The 18,626-nt window shown below is 32.8% G+C and overlaps 1 protein-coding gene across 2 annotated transcripts in view; it reads left to right on the top strand.

Annotated features, from left to right (window-relative positions):
- Window positions 1–623: 623 nt before the first annotated feature.
- LOC149801536 (guanylate-binding protein 1-like) overlaps window positions 624–18,626 on the top strand; it is a 34,475-nt gene continuing 16,472 nt past the window's right edge. The window contains exons 1-8 of one of the 2 annotated variants that reach the window (XM_089955729.1): window positions 624–1,225; window positions 3,155–3,194; window positions 4,145–4,441; window positions 4,919–5,046; window positions 14,778–14,887; window positions 15,238–15,653; window positions 16,408–16,670; window positions 18,344–18,559. In XM_089955729.1, coding sequence (XP_089811855.1) covers window positions 4,231–4,441; window positions 4,919–5,046; window positions 14,778–14,887; window positions 15,238–15,653; window positions 16,408–16,670; window positions 18,344–18,559 — 1,344 coding nt within the window. In that variant the 5' untranslated portion in view covers window positions 624–1,225; window positions 3,155–3,194; window positions 4,145–4,230. Of the gene's footprint in view, window positions 1,226–3,154; window positions 3,195–4,144; window positions 4,442–4,918; window positions 5,047–14,777; window positions 14,888–15,237; window positions 15,654–16,389; window positions 16,671–18,343; window positions 18,560–18,626 lie in introns of both variants that reach the window. The other variant, XM_089955728.1, reaches the window with a different exon arrangement.

The raw sequence follows: 18,626 nt of genomic DNA on the forward strand, positions 1-18,626 counted from the left end.
TAAGGAAGAAATTTATCGAATTGGTAATAAAATAAAGTTTAGCGGGATGCTAAATGTTCCTGGGCGAAAGAATTAGTGCCACATCCCACAGGCGTTTATGTGCTCAAGGAGCACTGCTAATTTAGCCGTCAGGTCGTTGGACTATCGGCCATTTTGCGCGACTATGTAGCAGACGAACTCCAAATTGTAAACAATGCATTTAAATCAAAGAATATTTGAAAAGGTATAAAAAGGGTATAATTTATATTTATTTGTTGAATAAAACATTTAAAAGATGAAACAATCGTTTCACAATGACGTGTCTGCAATGTTTATTTATATTGCAAACAGTTCAAAAACCGAAAGTAGTCCCAGACTTTATCGCTGTGTAAAAAATTCCAGATCAGTATCACGTGACCGTTTACAGCCAATCGTATTGCGGAAAATTCGTTTCATTTACAAAAATTGGAATTATAAGCATTTATTTGAAGGCAAACACCCACATATATCTACAGATGACGTAAAAATGGAAACCACTTTCGCTATTGGATTATTTATTTCGTTTCCAAGTGTCATGGACTCTCAGTCAAGATCAGTTATCTACAAACTACATCAAACATATAGGACTCACGGTACTAATTCCACTCCAATGGTAAACATATGGAAACACTATCACATTCAAAATTCAATAACTTAAAATTTATGGGTGCTGATAATGACACCTATAATTTTTCGTGCACATCTAACCTTGGTGCAAGCTTATGTGTGGAGAACACCATATGACCCGCGGCAATTTGTTTACATACATGTGCATGAAACACGTGTTATTGATTCTGCACCAAATAAATCAGGTGCTACTTTCAGTATTGAGTACTCCTGAGTCAAGCCTGAAAAAATGCTAAAATTGCATCAGTAGAAATTTGTCAATATTTTTTTTACATTACATATAGGATAAGCTCTCAAAAAATATTTTTCCTAAAATTTTAATTTTCATTATTAACCAATTATGGACCACCAAACCTGTAAATACTCTATTATTTCTTCAAACATTTCTAGACTGGTTCACAGTTCTTCCGTATAATTAGTACCGTGTGTCCTATACAGTGACGTATTTCACGAACGGTATCATTGGAAGTGAAAGTGTTTCCAAAGAATCCTGAAATATAGAAATAGAAACAATATATTAACTTTAGAGACTAGATAGACGGGAAGCTTTTACGACTGGATCAAGGCTGAAATGAGGACTGTAATTAATTATTTTCTGTCTGGCTCGAATAATTTTATGAATAAGAGTAGAATTGGAGAGGTTTTTTTGTTTGTTTTTTAAATTTAATTTTTTATTACCAGTTTTCATTTTGTATAATTATGCAAGGTTTCTGCATTCCCCAGTTCTGACACAGTTTATTGTAATTACCATAGCGGTTTCAAACACTGTTGTTTCAAAGCTAAAATGTATTTAAATGTCATATAAAATGTACACTGAGATTTATTTATTATAATGCTATTTTTTTTTATTATACGCTCATTCTTTTGATAAAGAAATTTTCAGTGTGTGTCTTTCTGTTGGAAAGTAACATTAGTATTTACAATACATCTTTTGACTTTGACCTTCGTATTTCATTGGAAATGTTTGCAAAATAAATCTTTATTATGTATCATTATATATTCAAACCCAGGTGGGTAATTGGCATCCATCGCCTTGCCTTCACACCAGTCCATATTCCATCTCAGCTAAGCACACATCACCAAAAAATGATGCATCTGAGTCAGTGTTTTATGTATTATATGTATAAAATATTAATTCTGCCTACTTTTATCAAGCATTTTCCAATAGAATCCAGGGATAAGCACTTTCCGTTCTGTCTGGTGTATATTTATAGTTCTCTTTAATTAATCCTTACCTTGATTTCTTTCATAGGAATCCAGAATGACTGTATAGGTAGATGAGAATTAATTACTAGGTCGAAATGCGAGTGTCTGCTATATGCGAGTGCATATAACACTCAGTTGCATAATTGTTTGGTGATGTGTACTTAGTTGTTGTGGAATATGAACTGTTGTGTGCAGGCAAGGCGATGGATACCATTTACATATGGATCTGGGTTCAAATTTCCATAGAGTATGAATTAAAAAATTTCTAACCTGTACGATAGTATTATTTGTATTAAGTATCAATTCTGCCCACTATTATCAAGCATTCTCCAATATAATCCAGGGATAACACTTTCCATTCTGTCTGGTTTATATTTATAGTGTATATATGTATACATGTATTTATGTATGTATGTATGTATTCATGTATGTGTGTGTGGGGGGGTAGGTTAATGTTTAGATTTTTGGGGGGTCTGTATATACTGGTCTGAATATGTTAATGCCTTTGGTTTTAAACAACGATCACCATAATTTAGTATCATCACCTGAATTTATAAAGTATTATTTTATTGTGTGTACATTATTATTGAAAGTGTACACTGTACAAGAACAAAGATAAATGAAGCATATTATTATTTAAATTAGTTTAATTGCAAACAATAATGGTGAGAGTAACTGATGGTTTGTGTGCAAAACCTGTTTGATTAATGCCACTATAATTAAACCTCATATTATCACTCTTTGTTTAATACTTTGTTTGATCAGTGCATCTGTAATTAATTGAAAACACTAATAATGGGATCATCTGACCATTAACTAACATAACTCATTTGATACATATGCTGCTATAGTTAATGCACTTTTTGTCATTTGCCAGTTTACCATTCTTGAACACAAAATATATATACTGAATTGAAATAACTTGCGACAATGAAGTGTTGTTATATAATATACATATTGTTGTAATTAATTATCTTCAGAAATTAATATTTAATGGATTTATTTGTATATGCCTTAAATTAAATAATTTCAGATATTTGAAAGGTTATAATGAAAATAAATTGGTTTTCTAGTTCAAAATTTTACTTAAAAGATACAAATTCATAACAGTAAAATACATTTGACTATTGTAAAGCAAGATCTGTATTAAGAAATCAATAAAAAAGCATGAATAAAGTTATATGCATTACTCTTGGATAGGTTTGAAAATCGGCTCTACTGCACTGACTTACGAAAAGTTTCCAATTGTTTTTCAGATATATTAATTTAAATAATAACTTTATATTTTCTTTATTGTAAACAGGTCAAGTAATGACGCACTGGGCCAGATGCTTGTAGAATGGGTAAAATCAGTTGTACTCATTGTATTGTGTACTCATTGTATTTTGTACTCATTGTATTGTGTACTCATTGTATTTTGGACTCATTGTATTGTGTACTCATTGTATTGTGTACTCATTGTATGTTGAACTCATTGTATTGTGTACTCATTGTATTTTGTACATGAAGACCATTAAGTTGATGTTGCTGTGAACTTTTGACTGAAAGATATACAGCAATGCACCAAGTATTACCAAACTAAGACTTTATTTCCAATTTAAAATAAATCATTATTGAACTTTTGATTTGTATTGCAGTAAAAACAAATGGGATTACATTCTTTGTACAATGTTTTCTCATATTTTGTTGTTCTTGCAAACTGGTATAAAATGTCTTGAAAATATTTAAAGCAATTTAATGGCTGATACTTTGTTTATTATCTCTCAGGGAAGAAGTTACAGTTAATTAAATTGTGTCATATACAACCAGCAAGATTACAAAATTCAAAGTGTAAGTCTTTGGTATGACTTGGCTGGGGATGGAACCCACGACCTCCCGCATCCGAGGTGGATGCTCTAACCACTAGGCCACTGGAGCAGTTTGCATATTGGAAACTACACACATATTATCTCTTTAAAATTCTTCCCTTTGACACAAACTGATGCATGAAATATAATATTGTTGACTTTACCACCTTAACCTATGAGGACTTATTTAAAGCTTTTGGCCTCGAGCTACAAATCATCACATCTTTTCACTGCAAATTATCTTTGGAATCCCTTCTTTTCTTGAAGGCCGTTGAAGTGCGAGAGCTTCCAGTTAGCTGCTAAAGTTGTCATGGTTTCATTAATTTTCTTTTTTCACCTTTTATTTCTTTCTATTGAGAAACTACCAAAACTGTTTGTAAATTATTTGTGTTACGTGATTGAAACAATTTAAGCAAGAAGCAACTAACAATTTCTTTCTTTTTTAGTTGCATTTTCACAGGAGGAAGAAAACTTAAGGATGATCCATTGACAGGTTAAAAAGAATAATCGGTCAGAATCTGCAACCTCAGAGATGGAGTCTGCTGGTAAATATGAGCACCTGATGGTTTTTCAAAGACCCTGCTGTTGGATTGGAACGGGCCGAGGAGATACACTGCAGATAGATCAAAAGGTTTTGCAGGAAATAGAATGCATAGAGGAAGAACTTGTGGTTGTGGCCATTGCAGGCCCTTACCGGACTGGGAAATCCTATCTACTTAACAGATTGGCTGGATACAATTGGGGTATGATTTTATCGTATTAGGGATTTAATTTTATTTTTTCATGTAAAACATGATTTTCAGTTTATGAAAGGAGAAGCAGGGAGAATGTGATGTCAGGCTGTGCTTGCTTCCGTCAGTTGAAACATGCTTGTGTTCACTGCATGTATTTATTTGATCACCTTTAAAGAGACCTATAGATTACCATATTATCATATATTTCATGTCAAGACTCAGACTGAGTGGATTGTAATAGGACTAAAAATAAATATTACAGATAGTTTAGGTTGAATAGCCCCGATATTATTTTCTATTCAGATCGCTAATTTATTAAATATTTTGGATTTTATGACAATTTTTTTTGTAGCATTCTTGTCAAAAAGAGAGAAAGTTGAAGCAAACATGAAAATCAAATAATTAGCTTGAATTGGACTGGACAGGACATGTTATTTTTACAAATCATTATTTATGATAAAGTAAGATGTTTTTTTAACATGGCAGGCTTTCCTCTGGGTTCTACCATAGAGAGTGTTACCAAAGGTCTGTGGGTATGGTGTTTAATGCACCCAAAGGAAAAGGGCAAGGTTATGTTATTGCTGGATACAGAAGGGCTTGGTGATATCAAAAAGGTAATATTATACATCTTTTGTTATTTTCATTTTTCCTTCATTTACCCTGGTACATGCAACAGTCTACAATCTGGGACATAGTGTTCTAATGAAATGAATAACTAACTTTCTACTTACTAACAATAGCCTAGTCTACAAAATAACTAAGTTGGTAATTTGCAGACTAATTGATTCACTAGTTAGCTAATAAATAAATAGAACATGACGTTCTCAGTTTTAATTATAAGAGTTTAATGTTTTTTCTGAGTTTGTCGTGGTGTGGACTGTCAGTTGCCGACTCACACAGCCAATAATGCCCTTCGGCAACTGACAGTTTATACCATGATAAACTCAGAAAAAACAACGTTAAACTCTTAAGAGAATAACCTACATTTTGATATCTTTACTGTGTACATCGGTTTTGTTCTTGCTTCAAATTTTACACTTTGAAAACTTCAAAATGATACTTTTTCAGGTAAATCTCAATTTTAAAATACAGATTTGATATTATTTTAAAGCGTGTTCATTATACTTTATTTCTGTATGAACTGTCCCAATGTGACGTCACCGTTGTGACCAGTCGCAACGAGCGTTACATACTGCTTGGGTCGACACCTAGTACAGTCAATAATGGACTGAAATAAACTCTTTGTTAACTTGAGTGTGTGTTGGGCCCATTCCCACTCACGAAAGCCCTTCATTCAGGTCATTAGAGACATATAGGGTTCTGTTCTTGGACCTGTTCTCTTCATTCTATACACTCAGCCGCTCGCAAGTGTCATAAATCATCATCAAGTGTCTCACCAATTGTACGCTGATGACACCCAAATATACAAATCTAGCCAACCAACTGAAGTTGATGCTACCATCCAAGGTGTAGAGAGGTGCATTTCTGATGTGAAATCATAGATGACATATAACAAGCTGCATATGAATGATGATACAACTGAGACCATTCTGATCACAACACAAAGACTTTCTCATTCACATCCTCTACCTCAAACAATAAATATCAGCAACACCAACATTAAATTCACACAATTAGTATGAAACCTAGGTGTTACTCTGGACAGTACTCTCACATTGCACCAACATGTCATGAACATATGCAAGGCTGCATATCTTGAGCTGAGACGCATCAGCTCCATTCGCAAATATCTTTCAGTTGATGCCACTAAAATACTTGTGTGTTCATTAGTACTTTCAAGACTGGATTATTGTAACTCAATTCTGTCTGGTTCATCTCAATATCTACTCCAAAAACTTCAAAAAGTTCAAAACACAGCTGCTCGGATCATACTTAGAGGACCATGATCAGAGCACACCTCCCCGCTGCTCTGTACCCTACACTGGCTATCCATTTGATCCAGAATCAAACACAAAATTTGTTCTCTGTGCTACGTTTCACTGATGGACCCCAGTCCAACATACCTATCCGACCTCACCCATGTGTACACACCAGCGAGATACTTACACTCCTCTTCTGACAGTCGTATACTCATTATTCCCGCTATGAAAACAAAGTCATATGGACAGCGTTCTTTTGCATACCAGGGACCAGCAATGTGGAATGAATTGCCCACTGAACTTAGACACAAAGACACAGTGATCACATTCAAGAGTGCCCTCAAAACTCACTTATTTCGACTGCAAGAACAAACTTAAAGACCTAATAATGTTTCCTACCTTAAATATTCTCAGCATGTTTTTTAAAAATGTTTTCTGATTTCATTGTGTTTGTTTTTGTAATCATATTATTATATATGTTTTTTATCTTATAGGTGTTGTCTAATGTTGTAAAGAGCTTAGAGCTTCTAAAGATTAGGCGCTATACAAAGTCCTCATTATTATTATTATTATTATTATGTTGCTGCCATCATCTGCTCATCAACTGTCAACTGTTGGCTGTTGCACATTTCTTTTCTATTTTCATATATTTTCTAATAATTCATTTACAACAGTATTTCTCCTCTCTGTCATCATGTACTCACCAAGCCATTGTATAATACTTGATTGTTTTGTATAAAGGAGAGGAACTTCTTATGAACCATTTCATATGCTTTACCAAGTAAACATATTTTATGACAGTAAAATATGCTTAAAGTAATGAAACTAAGTAGTAATAATTAATTATAAAGAATTTGTTTGATATTCTATTTAATTTATTACCTGTAACATATACTTCTGTTCATTGAATCTAATACAAAAATGCATGTGATTAGAATTCATGCAAGGCATCTTATGAACATAATTATTATTAATTTACATTTTTGGTGTCTGGGTGTTTTTGGACTGTTTTTATTCTTTATGTACAAGAGTACTTCCATTGTTACAGTTGGAATGTCTTTCTCATATGTATACAAAATGATGTAGTAACTGAATATTGTACCCATCACACCCCCATAAATTAAATAGAGTTGCCTACAGATATATAATAGCTCATCTACCAGGGTGTGAAACAATTGTGTTCCCTTTGGCTTTCTTGGCTGAGTGCAAACTGCTGAGCATGTGCAGCACTGTATCATTTGATTTTAGGTGTTCAGTTCATATTGAATGTAAAGCTATATACAGTAACTGAAGCATTGTAAGTAAATACATGTCTTTATTTATTACAGAACACACACACACACACACACACACACACATATATATATATATATATATATATATATATATATATATATATATATATATATATATATATATATATATTTTTTTTTTTTCTTTTAATTTTTTCTTGTTTTCTTTCTTTTTCCCTTAAATAGGTATAACTGATTAAAAATTATGAATTTATCAATGAAGATTATAAATAGTTGTTTCATTAGAACTTTGCATGTATGTATGACAGTATCCAAACAGTGAATCCAGTAATTCCTTTAATGGACATTCCGTTTCAGAACAAATGTTGAAATATGTCCTGATAATGAATAAAATTATAAAAAAATTGTAACTTCCAGTGTTATAGGTAAGTCAATTTTCATTACACACACACACACACACACACACACACACACACACACACACACACACAGAGCAATTAGGGAAATGTGGTGAATTCACTTTTAATCATAAATATCATGTATATATTATTGGGGATGCATCTTTGTACCTTTTATCACATAATTATCACAATTTTATGAACAGATAAAAAGAACATCAAAAGTAAAACCACATTGTTTAGGTTACTGTTGGAAAGTACAAATGCTGTATGCAAAACACTTTAATATGGGTTCAGCCCAACCGAACCAGCTAATGAGAATATTTTTCTGACCCACACTAATAAAAAATAATAGAAGTGACCAAATGCAATATAATTATCAATCAAGTTTTTATATAGTCTTACAATTGAAACCTGTTGGATGGATAATATCCAGGTGGTGAGTTGAGTATGTTTCTTTTATCACATAGTCTGCATAGTTTTCCTAAAGTATGTGCAGTTTCGTATTTTTAATTTCACACCGTGTTACATATCACTTTATGTGATTCTGATTGGTCCAGATAAGCCCATGAAATTTTTGTGCATTATTCTCTGTACTGATTGGCTTGTGATCATTGGAAAAATTAAAAAAAACGTTCTGGAATTTTTGGGTTTCACTGAAACTTTTGGCAGCCATGTTTGTAATCAACTCATGAAAGGTAATTAGGGAAAAATGGTCTTGTCTATCTGAATATGGCAAATTTACTCTCACAGGGGTTTGTTATGTCATGAATAACAATACAGTCGAACCCACTTATCTCGACCTCGGTTAACTCGCCAACCCTATTAAGTCGACGTTTTTGAAGTGGAACTGCCAAATTCTCTCTTTGTCTTAGCATTTTCTCATCGGTTATGTCGATTCTTTTATGTCGCCGAACCCTAATATCTCGAGCACAAAAGAAGGCCAAATTTGCCACTTAACGTCGGTTATCTTGATCCCCATGACCAATCGCTTTGTTTGTATCGACAACCCCATCTTAGCAGTGCATTGTTACATCATAATCTGCTTATGCTGACATCTGGGCCGAGTACTGTATGCTGTGACAGTCAATCATGCTACCGTACTATACCTACAACTGGCCGACTTCTGAAGACGCGAATAGAACAGATAAAATTAATGGAATGGCTAATCCTTCTGTTTGTTGGCTGAGATATGATAAAAAGTTAAAACAGATGTTCTATGATGTATGTATCAAGGCAAAGTTTGTCAATTAATTTACAACTGGCTGTGGTATTTTGAAGAAGGAGTATGTCACCAAACATAAATCCAGGCGGTGTAAATAATATTTGTGCATTTTACTCATTGATCTTTTCCTTTTGCCATCAATCCCATGTTACGGTTACGGAGACTTAAACTCCGCAAGAAGAAATAGCAAACAACAAATAAACAAGTTTTGCATAATTAAAAATAATTATTTATTTCTCAAAATACAGGAGTGAAAGAATCCCTATATTGGGTGTTAACTTATGCTACAGTAATATATACGGTCCAATATTGCCAGGTGTTGACTCGTGTAAGTTTCTTTCGTGGGAATGGAGATCCTATTTTGCAAGAACACGGTCTTTTGATAGTAACCGCGTGTACGATACTTTTCAGAGCTGTGTCAGAGTGAAATGACTCGCGAATTTAATTTTGACACTGGTTAGCTTTTTGTAAAAACGAACTACACCCCGCACGTTTTTTGTGATTTTATGAGCGATCTTTGTGTTTGCAATGTTGGAGAATATAATAAAGGTTTGTATCGAGAATCGACGGTGGTTTGTATTGTATACTGGTAAATTTCTGCTGTTAGTTGGTGCACATATGCCTTTTTGTTGTTAGCAAACATGTATGTACATTTTTATAGCATGCCGATCGCTTCATCAAACAAATCGCGCCAACGCTGTTGTGTAAAAAAACCTCCAAAAACACGTGCATGTACATTCTCATTTATTAACGCACATCATGTACATAAAGAAATTTCAAGCACATGTTAATATATTGCCGCCATATTGGTTTTCGTTTATCTCGATCATCGGTTATCTCGACGCTTTCTGGCAAACCCCTAGGCCGGCGACATAACCGGGTTCAGCTGTATCATCATATAAAACATGGCGTAAAACCCCATGACAAGAACAACAAGAAGTAAAACTAAGGGTATTACTTATTTGATAGCAGATATATAATAACAAAAATAATAATAATAGTAACAATGACTTTTTTAAATAGGGTAACACAATTATCCGAAGTACCAATCTACCTTGAGGCCTGGGGTGGGGTGGAAGAGGCGGTAGATCTGTAACATAGAATCCTTCCTATATACAAGCATGGTTCAAATGTTAACTTACAGAAGTAAAAAAACTCACCTCTGTTCACAAAAGAATGTGGACATAAACTGTTCTCCAAACTGACTGAACTTTATCCAACCACAGCATATTTACTCTGTAAATATGTGATGCAATTCTGACTCAAAATGAAATATGTTTACATATTCTGTAGTCTACGGTTCCAAATCAGATATTGCAAATATCCTGTCACAAATACATTACAGTGAATATGGGAATTTCTGCATTCACAATAATCCTCTTTTCACATAAATATCATTATTAAACAATGTAATGTTTACCGTAGTTGTTAAAGTGACATTTTAAGGTGGACATGGACTCTGACCAGTGCTGTGTACCGTATCAAACAATGTGACATCACATGCATTAAACATTCTGTGTTGAAAAATGATTTTGTCTTTATTAAATGTTCTGGTTATTTGGATGGATGCTTGTTCTTTAATTTATATTTTGTAAAAATGTATAATCTACTTTTATTAGTTTAACTTTGTTTGTGACTATTTTTTTGTGCACAAGAAATGAAAGGTGGAGCATATGTCAGAATGAACAAAATTATTCATTCTTCTTTCTGTCTAAATAAATTCCACTGAAATAAAAACTATGTGACAAAAAGAATCTCAAATTGGTAATGATTTAGTATTAAATTTATGAATCTTGTTGAATAATGTCTAGCTTTTCACCACCTTCAGCTAGCAAAAGTCAATTTTATTCAGCTTTGTTCATAAATTCAATATTAAATCCTTACCCATTTGAGAGCCTCTATTTTTGAGATGTTTAATTTCCAAATTAAGATTATTAATTACCTAAAGAAAAAATTGTAAATTATGAAAGCTGTAATTAAAGTGTGTGGACCTATGAGATTAAAAAGATGGATCGATAAAGTTGTTTATGTTGAATCTTTATTCATGTGTTAAGATACTTGCTGATGGACTTGTCCAACATAAATGATTTTATAATTTATGAAATAAATAGCACTAGATGTTGCACAGTTAGTATCATAATTAATCATAATTATTTCTTTGGTATTATTGCTACTTAAATAAGTATGTATTATCATTATGGAAAGAGAGTGTGACATCTGCATCTGTTACATTTAGTTGATGAACCATGACTTATAAGCATTTAGCATTCTTAACTCATTTAGTGTTGAGATATGCTGTGTACATAAGTTAAGTTCTTTTGTTCAGCTTTATTTCATCACTGTCTTCCTTATGGAATATTTATACACTTACAATGCAACAGTTACTTGTCTTTTCTCTAAGGACATTTTTCCTTGCACTTCTATTAAATGTATACATGTAGTCATCTTTATGCAAGTATAAAACATTTTCATATGTGCTACCAAATATAGGACTTCTATTTCCTTTACTAAATAGCACCATCACTTCATATAGAAAATAGTGTGTTAAAAAATATCCTTTGAAACAAAGCATGCAACAAAAACTTCTATGAAACAAACTAAATTTCCTCATGTTTACCCATTTCATGCATATTGACCTCAGTAACAACTTTGTTACATGTCATACTTGTGTGTCATCTCTTGGTTCTGTTTGAAACTACTAATTTTACTCTTGTATATACTTGAATTGGGGTGGGGGTGGGGTGTCTACAAACAAAGTAAATAATGGAGAAGGTAAGAAGTAATTGAAAAATAGTTTTTGTGTCAGATTAGTATATGCTTGTAACAGTAGTAAAAGATGGGGTGATATATGTGTCAATCATACAGAGAATCAAATTGTTCTGACCTACTTTCAGTTTGAAGACAATTAAGGATTGAAAACATACAAAGTGAAAAATCTCATCTTAGACCAGATACTACAATATATATTTAATCTATTACATCAGTGTAGAATTATATGTGTTAGAAAAGGAAATATGTCATGATAGTGTAGTAGCATATACTGAAAAAGGAATATTATTATTATTAAGATAATTGTTTTTATTTTTATTATGATTATAATTATTACTTGAAAATCTGATTATCCATCATTAACTCTTGGACAATTTAATATCAAAGGAAAGGGTGAGAATTGCACTATCAAAGCTGCAAAAGCAGATGGAATAGATGCTTTATGAAGCAAGATGATGAAGCAGCATTTAGTCTACTAAACTATGAGTTAATTGGAGAGTTTGACTGAGACAGGCTGAAAAATTTGTAATGAAAATGATCATTCTGTGTCCAAATGTAAGCTTGTTATGGAAGACAGATTTGTACATGATGAGCCTGATGATATACTGAAATTTATAGAAAGTAAGCAGAATGCAAACACTTTAAAAAAAGACAATTTTTGATGTAAGCTTAGGCTAGTGACAGAATTCTTGCAGTCAAAAAATGAATTCAGAAATTTACATGAGACACACCCATCTGAATTGGATCAGCACCTGGCTGGTTTTATACTCAGTGTTAGGAGAAAAGATGGATCTGAGTTTGAACCAAACAACTTGAGAAACATCATCAGCTCCATTGATCGCCACCTAAAAATCAAGAAATATGCAAGTACAATCATGAGAGGAACACAAATTTTGCATTAACAATGGAAGCTCTTTGGGCTAAGCAAAAAGATTTAAAATCTAAAGGAATGGGAAATAAATTCAATCAGAGTGAATCGATCACAGACAAAGAAATAAATGCCTTCTATAGCAAAAAACTAATGGGGATAGAAACACCTGAAGCCATTGTTAACACTTTGTGGTTTAACAGCTCTGTGCATTTTGGTTTGAGGGGAGTGATTGAACATTACAATCTGAAATGGAAGTGGGGGAATGTTGCACTAAAGAAAGATGTGAATTGCCTCAAGTATCTTGAACTCAATGAAAGACATACAAAAAACAAGAACAGGAGACAATGTCAAGGACATCAGGGATATTAATCCTAAGATGTAAGAAAACAAAAACAACAAAGAGATCCACTTGCTATCTATAAACGGTATGTTAAGCTAAGACCAGCAGACTTTTGTCAATGTGAAGATCTTTACTATCTTGTGCCCAACACTATGCCAATCTCAACGACAAACCCAAAATGGTTTAAGAAACAGGACAAACTTGGATGCATCATGAAAAACATGAACTAAAACGCAAAAATTACAGAAAGAAAGAAATTAACAAACACAAGTAGCCGGAAGTACCTAATTCAGAAGTTAAGGGACAAAAACAGTTCCCCAAGTAATATCATGCAAATTTAGTGACAAACAACAACAGACCTACTCCAATTACCTGAGCAACACCGGCCACCCAAGTAATGATGCTATCAACCCCCATCCCCCACAACAAAGAAATTTCAGACTGCACATATGAGTACTCAGACAGGCCTACACATTGGAAATGTAAAAGAATTATTGAAAGTGACACTGACAGTCAGTAGGAATAGTGAAATATGGACAGAAACGATATCAGTGAAATGTAGGTGGGTTAAATTGTTTAATTACCTCTTGTTCCTTCATTATTTTGATGTTTCTGGCTCGAATCTTAGTGTTGCTATAGATGCAAAATGGCTGCCCTGTTACTGTTCATGACAATGAAGGCTGCAAATTCAATGTTTGCATGCACATTATTAAAAATAAATTTGAATGTTAATTTTCAACCTTGTGTTTTCATTTCATTTACTATTGCTAAAGGAAACATATAGCAATTAATACGAATGAAGTGTACAGGAAATTATGAATCACTACAAAACTTCTTGTTTGAGTGTATATACATGTGAGGGGTTGTGAAGAGTTCACTCCCCTAAAGTGCACTGTTTAATTATGGCCGTCAGTTTTATCTCACATATATAATGAAAACTTGTATGTGGTATAAATAAAATATATGTATAGTATGTATGCTGTATCAATGATAAACCACTTGTTGTAAGCCTCATTTCATTTTAACGAAAGATTTATACATCTCATATGTCATTAATACAGAGTACACTCTATATATATATATATATATATATATATATATATATATATATATATATATATATATATATATATATATATATATCCGTTATTGTCAAATTTAGCAAAGTTTAGTTCATTTTGTAAAGCACTGAAATTAGAGAAAGTATTATGAATACATTGTCTGACAGATAACTAGGTATGTACTAAACCAGACAGCTATAAAATAGACTCCATGATAAACTTTTTGTGGAGTACCAGCATTTATGAATCGTCACAAATTACAAAGTTGAAAGTGTATGTAAATAGTAATTTATTAACTTGTTCATATGTCTACCATGAAATAATGTACTGCATATTAAATTGTATATACTTTGGGGTCAATGGCCTAAAATACATAATAATAATAATAATAATAATAGTAATAATAATAATAATAATAATAATAATAATAATAATGATTTATAAAAAAAAGTAAAGAAATATTTACTTGGGGTAAGTATTATGGAAAAAATTGCATACAGGTGATAAACTGATGCCAGACTCATGTATATATATCTATATATTGAAAGGGAAATCTGGAACATGATGTATGGATTCTGACATTAGCACTCCTTTTATGTAGCACATTGGTGTACAACGTTCTTGCAGTTTTGAACCAGGATCTAGTGGAAAAACTGGAGTATCCTTTTACCACATTTTGTCTTGCCTGTTGCAGATTTTATTGAATAGCAATCGCAGATGTGTGTGCTTTTCAGCATCTGTATTTTAAAAGTGTCTTGAAATTAAATTTCATATAATATACAGTTTGGTTTGTTAACTGTTTCCTACAATGCATGTGTCTGAAGTAAATTCAGTGAAAATACACAACGTGTCACATATTAGAATCATTACTTGCTTAGTTGCACAAATTGAACTCTTTCAATTTATATGAATTTTATTTGACTGATGGATTTCAATCAAAATTTACACCACTAATGATTGAAAAAGTTCAGTTCATTGTTCCAAATTTCTTTCCTTATTATATCAAAGCTTGGTAGTGGAAGTTGCTAAAAAGCTTGCAGATAAAAGATCTTCAGATGTCAGCACATTTCCTGACCTTATTCTTTCTCTACGAGATTTTACTCTTGATCTGATCATTGACAATAGAGAGGTAAGCCCAGATGAATATTTCGAACACTCCTTGGAGCTACGGACTGATGATGGCACTGATGAAAATGCCAAAGCTTACAATGACCAAAGAAACCGGATCAAGAATAGTTTTCCCAGACGAAAATGCTTTACCTTTGAGCGTCCTGCCCGAAAGAATGTACTCAAGAAGCTGTCAGAGATAAGAGATGAAGAATTGGATAACGAGTTTGTGCTACAAACCATGACATTTTGTAACTTCATCTTTGAGAACAGTTCAGTGAAGCTGATTGATGTTAATATCCCTGCTACAGGCAAAAGTGAGTCCAATATTTATTTTAAAATCAAATGCATGTTATGAAATTACTGTCTCATACAAGAGATAAACAGTATTCATATTAATATGGAATTAAAAAAGAAATTCACTTTGTAGATTCAGTGTTATATGCCATATGAAAAAATGCAGTATCTGCATCATCTGGGCCTTTTAGATCATCATAATTTTGGATTTCCCATTATCTACAACAAAATTTAGATTGGTGTTGCGTATTCTACTAGATTTGGTTCCATTGTTGCCACTTAACCTTTTTGATTCACTGTCAGATAGATGACTTAGTTCTTCATTTCATTGTAGTTAACATATTAATTTAAAGCCTATGGTCAAGTGCAGCAGACTAATGACTATCATTTATACAAATTATAAACATTAAAATTTATACAAATTATAGATTTATCTGACCCTACCTTGCACTCTGATGAAATTTTTTGACTTTCTAGCTAGTAGAAGTCGTGAAACTTTTTGAGAGCCATCAAACTCTAGCCCAAAGTCAGAAATTAGTTTATTATTTTTTAAAATTTTTAACGGTTTTCCAATAATTGGTTCTGTTGATGTCAATCGTTGTCCAATAACATACATGTATTTTTTTTATAAAAATGTCAGATTTGGGATTGATGATTAATAAGTTTCCTGATCAAAAAGTTACATGACTGTACTATGGTATTTTTCACTTATGCTGCTAACCAAAAATATATCTTTGGAAATATTATCCACTCCAGAATTCTGTGATTTGGCAGAAAGCTATGTTCATAGCATTCTACAAGGTGACCTTCCAAACTTCCATGACACACTACAGGCTTTATCCATCAAGGAGTGCCAACGAGCAGCAGATGATTCTATTGCTATGTACCTTGGGATCATGTTTGCCTCTATCAAAATACCAACCCACACACTGGACATACTCCATGCTGCCCATGAAAGATGTCTTGAAGAAGTTATGGAAATATTCAGAAGAAGGGCAATGAATGATGAAAATGGAGAATTCATGGAGAAGCTTGTGGTAGGTTAAAATAAGGGTGTCTGTAAATCCAGGTTTATGGAAGAAAACTAAGCATATCATATTCAGTATTAAAAATGTTATTTTTGATTTTGCAATTCAATTCAGCATCATATGCTTATCAAGAAATATTTCTTATAAACACTGGGCATGAAAGAAATTTTTAACAGAGCACAAAATAATATAATATTGATTACATCAGAGTAAAAATGTTAGATAAAGTACATTTTTTGATCTAAAATGTCAAAATATTACTTTGCATTTGTGGCTATTTAGGATGGACAGAATGTAGGCATCTTGTGTCACACAGTTATGCTTTTTTTCCTTTCTTCAGACACATAATTGATTTACAGAAAAATATTTTGTGTTAAAGTGCTGCAAGAAGTTGAATGAAACTGAGAAATGTAAAGCTCTATTATTATGGGTTGGCAACAGAGAAGCTTGAACTTGGAAAGTTTTAAGCCACTGAAATGTTTAATTATTGTGAAAGAGTACTCATCTTCAAGTGCAAGTATTTTATTTCTTGTTTATTGTTCATTATAGGAATTCAGATTAAAGTCTTTGATCCCTAATGGCAACGTATTAGTAAAGTTTTTCATATACTATATGAGTTCCTTATACTGTCCAAATTTTCCACTTGTCAGTTGTCACATCAAAGATGTTGAATTGATTTTGAATTTTATGCACCGTTTCTTTACAGGCCATGGGAATATGTAGTAATCCTCATATCTCCATCTGTATTTCCTTCCAGCACATAATTTCTTTAGTGCAACCATTCTTGCTGCTTTTGATGGATGGATATGAAACATGGCAAATATTACTGTCATCACTTAGCAGTGGATAAGTAGACAAAGTTTGTTCAAGTTAATGCATTTTTTGTCTTGAAGCCAAGTGCAGGGTATGACACAATCTAGTTTATGTAAACCATCCCTTTTAGATGGATTGTCGCAAAACTTGGTAAATAGTATGTCCATCACTTGAAGGTGTGTCTTTCCACAAATCACTTTGCTCCTGGAATTGTTTAAAGAGTTATTGCCCTGTTTGAATTATGGCTGTTTGCTGTTTTTATGACAAAATATTGTGAGCACAATTAGTCTGACAGATTTAAAAGGATAGCCATGAAACTTGGTAAATATTATGATCAACATTTGCGGTTTATGTTAGAGTTATTGCCCTTTTTGTCCTACAGACTCAATTAAGTAAGGCAGAATCTTGTGAATACTACTGACCTTGCAGTGTTTTATGGGTTGGAGTGAAACTTGATACATAATTATCTTAAGGTGAACATACTTACAAATCTTTGTGTGATATTTTGTAAGAATTATTGCAGCCATTGTTTACTTTCCTCTGGATGCAATGTATGACACAAGTTTTAGAATGCAACAACACTCTTCAGTTGTTAATGGATTGCTTGAAAATTTAATATATACTGTTGCAATCATCAAAAGATATGCATGTCATCTTACTGACCCTATTTACACAAAAATTGCATCATTTGTTTGTTTTTTTTTGCTAAAGACTTACTGTCATGGTGGTGTAGGGGTGGGATGTGGGAGAAGCAGGGAATGTTTACATGAACAAATTGCTAACCAGTCCTTTAGTTTAAACTGTTATTTTGCCTACAATATTTAATGTTATTCTAGATAAATAGATCAACAGATAAGTTATATTTGCAGGCTGGCTTAAGCAAAGAGTTCGAGCACATATACCAGGAGAACAAGGAGGAGTCTATCAAGCTATCACGTAAACTACTTAAGGAGTTGTATGACCCAATTGCTGAAAAGTTACTTGCAGGCGTCTACAATAGGAGGTTTGGATTTTTGGAATACAGCAATGACCGCTATAAAATGAAAGAATTATATATGGATAACATGCATGTACTTGGTTACAAGGTGAGCTGTTTATAACAGATTGGTCAATAGATCAGTGGATGGAGACACACACACTCAGACACAGACA

Source organism: Sinohyriopsis cumingii, chromosome 4 (genome assembly GCF_028554795.1).
Source record: "Sinohyriopsis cumingii isolate HCF-2022 chromosome 4, ASM2855479v2, whole genome shotgun sequence".
NCBI lineage: Eukaryota > Metazoa > Mollusca > Bivalvia > Unionida > Unionidae > Sinohyriopsis > Sinohyriopsis cumingii.